The 11,996-nt window shown below is 57.7% G+C and overlaps 1 protein-coding gene across 5 annotated transcripts in view; it reads right to left on the bottom strand.

Moving 5' to 3' along the window:
* SLC19A1 (solute carrier family 19 member 1) overlaps positions 1-11,996 on the bottom strand; it is a 38,533-nt gene that overhangs the window by 16,113 nt on the left and 10,424 nt on the right. For 4 of the 5 annotated variants that reach the window (XM_047718169.1, XM_047718161.1, XM_047718178.1 and 1 more), the window contains exons 3-5: positions 10,552-11,290; positions 10,276-10,468; positions 7,795-7,936 (exon numbers count right to left, since the gene is read on the bottom strand). In XM_047718169.1, coding sequence (XP_047574125.1) covers positions 7,795-7,936; positions 10,276-10,468; positions 10,552-11,290 — 1,074 coding nt within the window. The remainder of the gene's footprint in view (positions 1-7,794; positions 7,937-10,275; positions 10,469-10,551; positions 11,291-11,996) is intronic. The other variant, XM_047718154.1, reaches the window with a different exon arrangement.

Below are 11,996 nucleotides of genomic sequence, written 5' to 3'. Positions count from 1 at the left end.
GAGCCCCTGGCTACAGCAAGACCTAGCCTCACTGCCCAGACTCTAACCAGACCCACCCTCACCAGCCAGACTCTAACCAGGTGGTGGTGGTCAAGGCATGACAGGGAGCTGGAAAGCTCACCCCAGCAGAGACCACACAGAAAGCCTAGACTTTCACTCTGCCCACGTTGTGACAGCCCCCAACTCCGTGCGTGCAGTGAGAACTCTCACCATCACTTGCAGCAGCAAGAACACCCCAACCCTGATGTGTCCCCTAAGGCCACGTGGGAAGCCATAAAGGCCCCCATGCACCTCCTAAGTGCGGGAGGCTGGAGACCAGCTGGGGAGCCAGAACTCCCATCCCCACCCAGCAGTAAGGAGGAGGCCCCCATCCACCCCTAGGTCAGGAGAGCTGTTGGGGAGCCAGTTACCCGGGTGTGACAAGCCCACGTTCCCAACTTCGTCTGTGAGAGCGGTGTCAGGAGAAGCCAGTTACACTGGAGGGTTTCAGTGAGATCCAGATCTCATAAGATCCAAAATGCCCAGTTTTCTGTCACTCACCCAGCAGACTTAGAACCACAAAGGCCTCTGACTGAATAAATACAGTCAACAGATGACACTGAGATGACACGGACAGTAATGTCATCGGAGAAAGACTTTAAGGCAGCCAAGATGAAAATGCTTCAACAAGCAGTAACACAGCAGGAACAGACAGAAACATTCAAGAAAAGATAGAACTAAAAATGCCATAACTAAACTAAAAACTCAAAGAATGGCCTCTGTAGCAGAGCAGATGGAACAGAGAAAACACTCTGTGAACAGGAAGATGGGATGACAGAAGTCACAAACTCTGAGTAGCGAGAAAACAGACCAAAGAGTCACAAGCAGATCTTATTCCCTTTATAACAAAAGACACGACGCTGTGTCATGAGAATCCCACAAAAGGAAAGAGGACGGGGCTGGAGAAGTACTTGACGGAATTATGGTTGACGACTCCCCAGAGCTGATAAGAGACATAAACCTACAGATCTGAGACAGTGAGGGAACCGCGAACAGGACAGACCCAAAGAAAACCAGACCAGCATACCGTATTTAAACTTCTGAAAACGAAAGGCAAAGAAAAAGTAAAAACTTGTGAAAGCAGCCAGAAAAAAAGTGACACTTTAAGGGGAAAACAGTGGATTTTTCATCAGAAGCCATGAAAACCACAAGGAAGGGAACACATTTTCAAAGTTAAAAAGCTATCAACGTAGAGGCCTACATCCAGTAATAATCTTTAGAAATGAAATCAAGACGCTCCTGGAAGAAGGAAAAACTGAGAGAGAAGTCTGTCAACCCACCTGAAAAGAATGGCTTAAAGGGATGCTCTAAACAGAAATCATAAAGAAACCCTGGACCAACAGGAAAGAGAAAGAACATGGTGAGCCAAATCATGGGTAAACGGAAGATCTTCCTTCTGCTCTAGAATCTTCTAAATGTTGGACAGTTAAAGCAGACGTCAGAACCTGGTCTCATGTGGCTGTACTGGTACACGGAGGAAACAGGACACTATTAACAGTGGGAGACAGAATGACACAGTAGGAGGCAAGACTTCTATACTTCACTCAAACTGCTCATTTAACCCAAAAAGCCACCATCAAAAAAGCCGTACTAAGAGATATACTGAGAAAACACCACAGATAAACCATATGAAATTCTAAAGAACGTGCGAACATGCCACAGGAAGGCACAGAAGATAAAAAGCTGAGAGAAGAACAGAAAAACGGCACGGCAGCATCAACTCCAGCACTTCGATGTTACACTAACTGTACATGATCTAAACTGGCCACTTACTAAGGCACAAGAGATGGAAGAACACGACTCAACCGTCTGCGATCTGCAGGACACTCATTTCAAATACAACGATACAGTCGGGTAACAGGTAAAGGGGCAGGAAAGAATGTATCGTGCAAACATTAGTTACAGGAAAATGGGTGATGTTGCTGGCAGGCAGAGTAGGCTTCAGAGAAAAGAAATGACCAGAGGCAGAGAAGGACATTCCATTCCATAATGGTCAAAGCTCAATCCACCAAGACACACGGCCATTCCCAAGGCACACGCAATAAACAGAAGAGCGACGGACGTGCTGCGAAAACGTGACGGAACCAACAGGACAGACAGCCAAGCCCACAGCTGAGGACAGAGATGCCAACACCCCTCTCTCAACATCGGGACAAGACAAAAGTCACAAGGATGGAGAACAAGTCATCGTCCTCAACAACAGGACCTGACAGGAATCTATAAAACGCTCTATCCAACAAGAGCAGAAATCACACCCTTCCGAGGGTCCACAGAACACCTAACAAGACAGACCACATCCTGGGCCATTAAACAAACCTCAATCAACTTAAAAGACAGACACACTGTATTCTCTGATCACAAAATAGAATGAAAACAGAAATCAGCAACAAAGAGATATGGGAAAATCTCCAAACACCTGGAAACTAAACAAAACTCTTTGAAATAATTATAGGTCAGAGAAAGTCTCAAGAGCGATCAGAAAATACACTGGAATGGACAAAAATGAAAATGCAACACACCGACATGCGGGTGCGGCTACAGCAGCACTGGGAGGGAAACGCATAGCACTGAAACCGCAAACACCACAAAGGAAGTTTCATCATTGATCAAAGCTCTCATCCCATGAGCCTAAAAAACATGAACACCAGAAATATAAAGCAAGTAGAAGGAAATGATAAAGAGAAAGTTCGAGGGGCACCTGGGTGGCTCAGTGGGTTAAGCCTCTGACTTCGGCTTGGATCGTGGTCCCAGGATTCTGGGATCAAGCCCCACATCCGGCTCTCTGCTTGGCGGGGAGCCTGCTTCCCTCTCTCTCTCTCTGCCTGCCTCTCTGCCTGCTTGTGATCTCTCTCTGTCAAATAAATTAAAAAAAAGAGACAGAGAAAGTTCAAGCCAGCTTCAGGAAGGCAAGACTAGGAAATTAAAAATACAGGGACAACAAACCCCCTGAACCAATAAATGACCTCAGCGAGACTGTGAAAAACCAACATTCGAGAACCAACTTTATTTCTGGGTGTTCGCGACACACAGATACTGCTACGAACTGAACTGTGTCCTGCTCAAAGTTCGCCTGTGAGAGCCTCACTCCCAGTGCGACCGTATCTGGGACAAGGCCTTTAAGGAGGTGGTTAAGGTCAAAGAGGTTCCTAACTGTGGGCCCTATTCCAACGGGGCTGGTGTCCTGAGGAGAGAGACACAGACGTGCACACACACACAGAGAAAAGGCCACATGAGGACACAGAAGGCGACATCTGCACGCCAGTGGGCTGCTCAGGAGGAGCCGGCCCTGCTCACACCTTGGTCTCAGACTTCTAGATTCCAGGACTGCGAGAAAATAAAGTCTGTGTGAGCCGCCGGCCCTCTGTTGTTCTGATACGGCAGCCCTAGCAGCACATGCAGATGCTAAAATTAAAAATACAGTATCACTCACGACTGCTGGAAAAAACGACGAAATACTCAGGTAGAAATCTAACACAGCAGGTAAATACATGCTGAGAACCACCAGTGCTGAAAGAAACCCAGAAAGTTCTAACTAACTAAATGGAGAGTGCACCTGTCCACAGATGGCAGACTCGACAGAGCAGAGGTTTTCCGTCTCCCAGAAATGACTCAGCGCAACATTCACCAGACCAGCCAGGACTTCGGCAGGTCGACAGAATGACTCCAAAATTTACACAGAAAGGCAAAGATGCTGTAACAGCTAAAACGATTCTGAAGAAACATGTCAAAGCTGGAGGAATCGGTCTGCCCCGTTTCGGAGCGTCCCATGTGGCCAGAGAGTGGGAGGCTGCGGGGGAAGGGTGGGAGCAGAGCACAGGGACACACAGAGAAGCCACAGGCAGACTCGCGCAGACACGCGCCACCGGATCCTGACCCAGGCGCGGAGAAGAGCGTCTCTTCGACGAGAGCCCTGGCGCGGCGGGACATGGGCAGACGAGCCGCCTTGACGGAAACCGCACACCCCACATGCATGTAACTCAGGACGGCTCACAGACTTGCATGCGCAACTACAGAACGTTGTTCCCTTTGCTTTTTGTATTTTGTTGTTTAGAAGGGGGGTCGGCGGGGAAGGGAGAATCTTAAGCAGACCCCACACCCAGCGCAGAGCCCAAGGCGGGACTCGAGCTCACGACGCTGAGAACATGACCGGAGCGAAACCAAGAGGTGGACGCTTAACCGACTGAGCCGCCCAGGTGCCCTGTTTACGTCTTTCTTCTTCAGGCTGACGTATGTACTTTACTACTCTCTACAGCCAACGTGGGACTCACGTTCACAGCCCCCGGGTCAAGAGTTCGCATGCTCTTCTGACTGGGCCAGTCTTTAAAACTTTAGAAAAGATACCGGGGGAAACTTCCAGAGCCTGGGTTATGCCAAAAGTTCTTACACTTGGCACCAAAACTCAGATCCGTAACGGGAGAAACGGATGAATCAGACCTCGCCAAAATGAAGACGTTCTGCTCTGCACAACCCTGTCAAGGCAGAAAGACGAGCCACAGCCGCCGTGTAGCTGCGAACCAGACACAGCCGACCCCGAGAACGCAGGGCTTAGAGGTGCCACAGGGAATGTCCAACTGACCACTGGTCACCTGCCGCTGACCGGCAGCTCTACCAGTGACATGGCTGACACCGTGTGCACGGACGTGTGCGCCCCGGATCACGCTCCCGCAATACGGTCAGCTGCAGACAGCGCTACGGAAAATCGTCAGGAAAACACGCCTGTCGCGAACACTAGGTCTGCTGAAAAAGTCTACGTCTACGTGGACCCACGTAATCCACACCGTGTTGCTCGAGGGTCTGGTGTAAATCCCCCAAAGGACTAGTTCCTCCAACAGACAGACAATGCTCAAACCCCAAGAGTGAAAACAAGCCGCCCCAGGTGGGAAGGCAGCAGCAGAGCGGAGGGCAGTCTCGCCAGATGACGTGCGGGGGGGGGGGGGGGGGGGGGGTGCACGAGGGCAGAGCCCGGCTTGTGACATCGGGGACACGCAATCGGGACCACAAACAGGCACCATCCCAGCCAGTCAGATGCTCAGTAAAAAGCAGGGATGACCCCGGAAGGATCTGGGGGCACTGGCTCTCCCTGCCGCCCCGTACCTGCCGGCAGGAAGGCAAAGCAGAGGAGTCCCCAGGAGTCGGCCACGGCTCTGCCGTGCACGCACCTGGACAAGCCACAGCCTGCGCTCATTTCTCAAGGCTCCTGTGTCCACGACAGCCAACAACCAGGAACAGCCCAGAGTCCTTTACGGGGACCAAGCACACACGCCATGTCCACCACCCAGTGGAGGGTGGCAACAGATGGACGGACGGACGGACACACACACACACACACACACACATATACACACGAGCACATGGTGACCCATGTGGATCCCGGGGGGGCGGGGCGGGCTGAGTGAGAAAGCCCAACGCACAGGTGACAGACCACGATTCCACCTAAGTGACACTCTTGAAAGATACAGAAACGGTGTAGGGACTGTAGGGTTGGGGTCAGGGCTGTGGCCAGGAACGGCCACTGCAGGGCCCTGAAGGGCCGGGGCGTTCTCGCTCTCGCCAGTGTAAGGTCAGTCCCCCAGAGGGATACCGCCCCACAGGGCGTGTCCGGTGGGGACAGTGGGAACAGGCACATGGGTCTGCATTACCTCTCGCGCTGCATCGGAACGTATGGTTATCCAAACATAAAGTCTAACTTAAAAAACAAGCAAACGCAGGCCTGCGCCCCACCTGCTGTGCCCCGGGTCCCACAAGTCTCCAACCAGCCTGAACGCTGAGTCCCTCTCAACACCGAGAGTCACTGAAGGTGAGCACCCCCCCCTGCCCAAGCAGAGTCTGGAGACTGGCAGGGGGCCCTGGCACTCACCGCAGTTCCAGGAAGCATGGCCGACCTCGGACCCCACAGAGCCACCCCCGCAGGAGAGAATCACCAGGGACGGGCCCCAACCGCGAAGTTCACGGAATCTCCTGCAAGACACCAGCCACCCCCGCCGCCCGGCTAAGGAGAAACTGAGAAACCACCATCAGCCTGAACCGTTGGTTTCTGCAGCGGACGCTGGTTCAGAACAACCTCCCAACTCCTCCTTCTTCCGCACAAAATACGTCCCTCTTCTGGATGGGTCAGGCCCGCCTGTGGTTTTGCTGTGGCTTGTCCTGAATTGTCATTCTTTGTTGCTCCCAAACATGCCCATTTTTGTTTTATTTTACGGTGAAAAGCACATGGGATGATATGAAGGGACACCCCGGCCGTGAACAGGGAACGTGAGCGGGGATTTCCCTGTGGCTCCCATCAGCGTTTCTGATCACAAACTAACCACCCCATGTCTACATTTATTTTTTAACTGGAAAATGAGACCAGCCAGAGAAAATCCAATGTATTTTTCTCTGCACTTGACCCGACATAGCCGGGACCTACTACATGGAAAGGCCCAGCCCCTGGGGAAGAACCCCCAGCCCCCCTTCCAAACGTGGGCCCCAGAGCACGGCCCGGCCTCCAGGCACACTGCCCCTGGGGCCCCCCAGGCTGAACAGGGCCATCAACAGGGGTAGCGACCTGAGGTCGGGGCTGCCTTGTGGCTGGGTCCACTGAGCCCTCCAGGAACTGAGATGGGCCTCCGTCCAGCCACACTAACAACCCCGCTGCCCAGAGGTGACCCGTGGGGTCTCCTCCCAGGTGCTGCTGCCAGGCCAGGCTCCGTGGAAAGTCGGGGGCCAAGGGTGGTCCCCTGCCAAGGCTGCTGCTTCCGGGCGAGGCCCCCACCTGCCCGCCCCCAGGCACAGGGGACAGCCCCTGCCCCCCGCCGACCCACAGGTGAGCTGCACTTGTCCCCATTGGGCGGGACAGTCCCAGTGCTCAGCCTAGAGGCCCCCCAGAAGCCTGCAGACAGTGGCAGATGGTTCAGATCTCCTACTCCCCAAGGGCACACCCAAACCCCACAGGCCCGTCTCTAAATAAGGAGGTCTGTCCTGCCAGCACCTCCTCCCAGTCAGATCTGCGGTCACCAAGGCTGTGCCCACTCAGCCCCCTCAGATGGAGGTCGGGACTTCTCTATGGAGCCCTCCAAGCTCGGGGTGTCCGGGCTCCAGGCAGAGGGAGGCCACAAGCCCCTCTGGCTGACGGCACTGGTCCAGGGGCCCGGTTACCATCTTGTGGCTCATTCCAGCTGGCCCAGACAGGTCCTGCCTTGGCTGAGACCACCCGGAGTCACACATGTGAGTGTCCCCCGACCTCCCGGGAACAAGAGCTCTCCAGCTCCTCTCAGAAGCACCGAGAACCCGCTCAGGGTTAGGCGAGGGAAGGGGCTGGAGAGAGGCCAGCAGGCACCAACATCATGTCCCCCACACATGTCACATGTATGGTAGATAGAGAGCTGGCCCGTGAGCCAGTGGCCGGGTCTGACAGGCACTGACAAGGGCAGAGCTCTCAAATGAGGGCAGTGAGCTGGGACCACATAAGGGAAGGGCTCACGGCCAGGCCTCCATCCTTCCTGGGACACCAGCCGGCATGGGGGACAATGGGGGCTGGTCAGAGCTCCTCCAAAAAGGACAGACAGCACCTGGGCTGGCCACAGAGGTCAGAGGGCATCTGGCCACCCTCCCTCCCTGCTCCACTCCAGTCTGTGCGTCTGGCCGGAAAGCCCGGCCAACCCTGAACACAACCCCTCTGCCCCCACCAGTAGACCGACAGCCCCAGGCCCGTGGGGTGGGAGATGCCGCTGCCCAGACACCCGCATCCCCCGGGCAGCACGGCTGAAGTGGGCTCACCTGTGAGTGGACTGGGAGGCCCAGACCCCGCTTGTCAGAGACAATGAGGGTGATGATGGTCTTGAGGACGGTGGCAAGGAATGTATTCACTCCAAAAACCAGCGCACAGAGCTCTTTAGAGAGAGAAGATGCGATCTGAAAACTGAATGGGAAAGCGGCCGAAATCAGACTCGGGGGGAATGAGAGGCGCCCACAGTTCGAAGGAACTTGGCAAGTCCAGCCGGCAGCCGTCCACCCCCCGTGCCCAGGAACGAGATCCGGCTCCGTGAATCCAAGACCGAGGACAAGTGTGCCCCCAGGACGATGTTCAAAACGTCTCGCAGTAATTCTGGGGCAGAGACGGTCATCCTCATGAGAACGGGCAGAGCATCTCGGGGAAGCGCGGTCGTTCGCTGTTGAAGATGTGGTAAGTTAGGGACACGGCAGTAACACAAACAAGGAAAGCAGGAGAACAAACCTGTGCTCACCTCCCGATCCGCTGCAGAAAAACCTCCAGAAACAAGTGACTGGACAGGAGACACTCTAGAGCTCTGAAAAGCGATGACGCAGACACACCCGAGAAGCCTTTCAAGATTATGACCGAGGGCGAGCGGGGCCACCGTGCTGGGTCAGGGGTGGCGCACGACAGACCTACCGGGCCCAGACGAGCAGCAGCATGACAGCGCACGGAGCAAGAGAAAGAGCGCGTCAGGTGGAGAACTGGCACCATGGCAGAACACCACACCACCACTCTGCGTGTCCCCCACGGCCTCCACGAACCCAAGTGGGAGCAAACGGAACCATGCCAGCGGCACACAGCGGGAGGCTCCTCCCGTACTCGGTGGACGCAAGTGCAGCAGAGAACCCAGCAGAAGAGGCCAGAAACGAACAGGCCACTGACAGCAGGGAGGAGCCGACCACGCTGTCCCTACGGGAAGGCCATCAGGCCTGCACGCCCACAGGCCCACCACATGCTTGCCCGCTATCTGCCAACACCTCCTTTCCAAAGCCTGCACTCTGCCCGGCCAGCCCCCTCCTGGGAACCCTCTGTGGCCACCATCCCAATGCAGAGGAAGAAACGTGTCACATCTGCGATGACCAGCTTGGCCCACGTAGGCAAGAGGGTGCTGACCTCAGGGCTGTCACAGGAAAACACCATGCACGTCACCCCTGCCAACTGGGGCCCGGCTGCTCAGCACCGGCAGGAGCCTGAGGATGTCAGCGGACGTGGGCAGCCGGGCAGGCAGGGCCAGAGGCTGAGGGCCGAGCTCCAAGCCACGTCAGGCCAGACACCCGAGAGCCAGCAGCCAGGCTTCGGGGAGGCGGTGGCACCCACTCTCTCCCCAGCACCTACCTGTGCCCGACCTGACCTCCCCGCGGCTTCTACAACCAGCAAAGACCTTCCAACAACAGAGATAAAGAAGTGGATGGCAGTGCGAATGGCAGTGCGAGATGACCTAGAGCCCTTTCCAAGTGGGAGCGTGCCAAGGAGATGCTTCCGGGACATCTGCCCGCTGAGAGAGGGGGGCTGTGCCGGGAAGCAGGGAAGAACGGGCCCTGGCCATGGGGAGCGCAGAGTCGGGGGCCCCACCGTGCCAGGAGCTGGGGATGCCGCCTGAGCGCAAGAACCAGTGGGGACAGTCATTCGAACTCGGGGTGACCAGGAGGGTCCCCCACCCTGCCCTGAGGAGTGAGGCCCAGCAGGGAACCAGGGTCAAGAGAAGGGCAGCTGGTAACAGAGCCAGGCCCACCCACTGGGTGCAAGTCACATGTGTGACTGGGTGTGTGGCATCAGCCCCGGGAAAGGGTCAGTTCAAGCACACCAGGGTCTTGGCGGTGAGCAGGATGTGGGGTGGAGAAGGGTTTGGAAGGCAGAAGTGGGCAGAAGGGCAGCTCTGGGGACATCCCTGGGCAGACAGAGGGGAGTCCCCACGGGTGTGAGAAATGCTAGGGCACCGGGAGAGCTCTCGGCAGAGGGCGAGCAGGGCTACCTGGTCACTGCCTGGCTGTGTGTCACTGCCCTGTGGTGGGTGGGGACGGGAAAGGCCTGGTGCACCACAGACGGGCCCACGGTAGGACTTGGGGCCTCAAAAACAGGGAAGGGAGCTTGCAAGAACAGCTTCACAACGGCTGGTGACCATGGCCCGCAGTAGCCTCCGTGGGAGTGACAGAGGGGACAGCACGGGGCCCAGGCTCTGCATCAAACTCAGGGTCACGGAAGCCAAGACAGGCTGCGCTGTGGACAACGGGACGACTGGGCCCGACTGAGAAAGCCCAGTTCACTGCTGCCCCGGACATGAACGAGTGCACAGCACTGAGCGAGCTCAGCACTGCCTGCACGCACCCCTTCTGCTCCCCGCGGAACATTCCAGAAAAGACACCTCTTCATAGACGCAGACGTTTTGTCCACTCCCAGCTGCCCACCACTGCCCACTCTGAGCTCTGGCACGTCAGTGGCTGCCCAGACATTGTCCTAACAGCCCCGCACTCGGGTCAACTCACGTTGCGATGGGTACCAGGAACTGGTAGGCGCCGCGGAAGAGCACAAATGCCAGGTAGCACAGCCAGATGTTGCTGGTGCTGTACATGAGGAACACCAGCGCCGCCTGCGCCGCCGTCACGCTCGCGATGACCAGCTTGGCCCACAGCGCCCAGCGGATCTTCACAAAGCCCGCGGAGAAGGAGGTGATGGCACCTGGGGGGACAGACAGGACAGGTCACCGCCGTCGGGGGGGGGGGGGCTGTGCGGGGTCGCGGGGGGCGGGGCCGCGGGCCTACCGAGCAGCGTGGACGCAGCATCTGCGCCGCCGTTGTAGACCGAGGCGCTGTCCGCCGTGGGGTGGACCACGTTCCACAGGATGTGCACGTAGTAGACGATCAGGTAGTAGGCGGCCGAGTTGAAGACCCACCAGAGGGACCAGAGGCGCAGCTGCGGCGAGCGCGCGGTGGCCCCCAGCTCCCGGAGCATGCGCGCCGGCGTCCAGTCCCGCCAGGCGCCCCGCGCCGCGGCCGGGTTCATGCGGGCCAGCTCGGAGGCGGCGGCCCCGCGGCGCGCGGCGGCGTCGCGGTTGAAGAAGAGGCTGCGCCGCGGCCGCCGCAGGAAGAGCGCGAGCAGCAGGCTGCAGCACAGGAGGCCGAGCGACGCGTAGTTGAGCGTGGAGAAGGGCACGCCGGCGGCCGAGACCAGCAGCTGGCCCAGCACCGAGCTGGTGAAGACGCCGAGCAGCGCGGCGGAGCGGGAGTAGCCGGCCATGCGCTGGTAGCGCGCGGGCCGCACGAGCGAGAAGATGTAGGAGGAGTAGGCGATGCGCGCGGCCATGGTGACGCTGTAGCACAGCTCCATGAGCTGCATGTGCAGCACCGAGCGGCCGAACAGCAGCAGCAGCCAGGCCGCCACGAAGCTCGCGCTCTGCAGCACCAGCACCGGCGTGTAGCGCAGGTAGTCGGTCAGCAGGAACACGGGCACCAGCACCGCCAGGTACGAGTACGACAGCACCGGCGTGATCTCGTTGGTGACCTGGGGGACAGCGGGCTCGTGACGCTGGGCGGCGGGGAGGGGGGGGTGACGGTCGTGGGTGAGCCCCTCCACATCAGCGGGCACCCACTGTGCAGGCCTCCCACGGCTCCCTGGGGCCCAGCCCCCACAGCTTGTGGAAAACCGGCGCGACCCGCTGATGGTCCCTAATGACACCAGAACGTGTGGCAATCTGTGTTCGCTGGCTTTTAGGAGATGAAAACGTGACCTGGTTTGTCCCTGTCCTTGACAGTGGGACCGATGTATGCCTCGGCCTGGGAGGAGAGGCCTCAGGCAGTAGGTTCCACGGAGCACAGGGAGGGAGGAAGCCAGAAGGAAAAGGGAACAGAAGAGCACTGGCCACGATAGGGCCTCGCCTCTCTGCAGAGGGACGGCACCCGTGGCTCACCTCAGGGGGTCCCAGGGCACAGGGATGCTGCGAGGGAAGCCCTGTGCCCAGCCCCACCGGACTCCATCAGGGGGCTCTGGCCATGGCTCCAATCCACCAGGGCAGTCCCAGCTGGGCCCTCAGAGATCACGGCCTCCCTAGGGACCCACGGGCTTGGGGCACTAAGCCTGACTCAGGCACCAGAACCACCCCTGAGCCAGCCCCAAGAGCCAGCATGCCCCAAGGCCCCACATAAGGACCATATGGAGCCTCAGGTCAGCACGTGGGGCTGTGCTGTGCCCGCCACCTGCCAGCCTCCGG

The sequence above is a fragment of the Lutra lutra genome, chromosome 1 (genome assembly GCF_902655055.1).
Source record: "Lutra lutra chromosome 1, mLutLut1.2, whole genome shotgun sequence".
NCBI lineage: Eukaryota > Metazoa > Chordata > Mammalia > Carnivora > Mustelidae > Lutra > Lutra lutra.
Note: the sequence above shows the minus strand (reverse complement) of the source record. Positions and strands in the feature narration are given on the sequence as shown.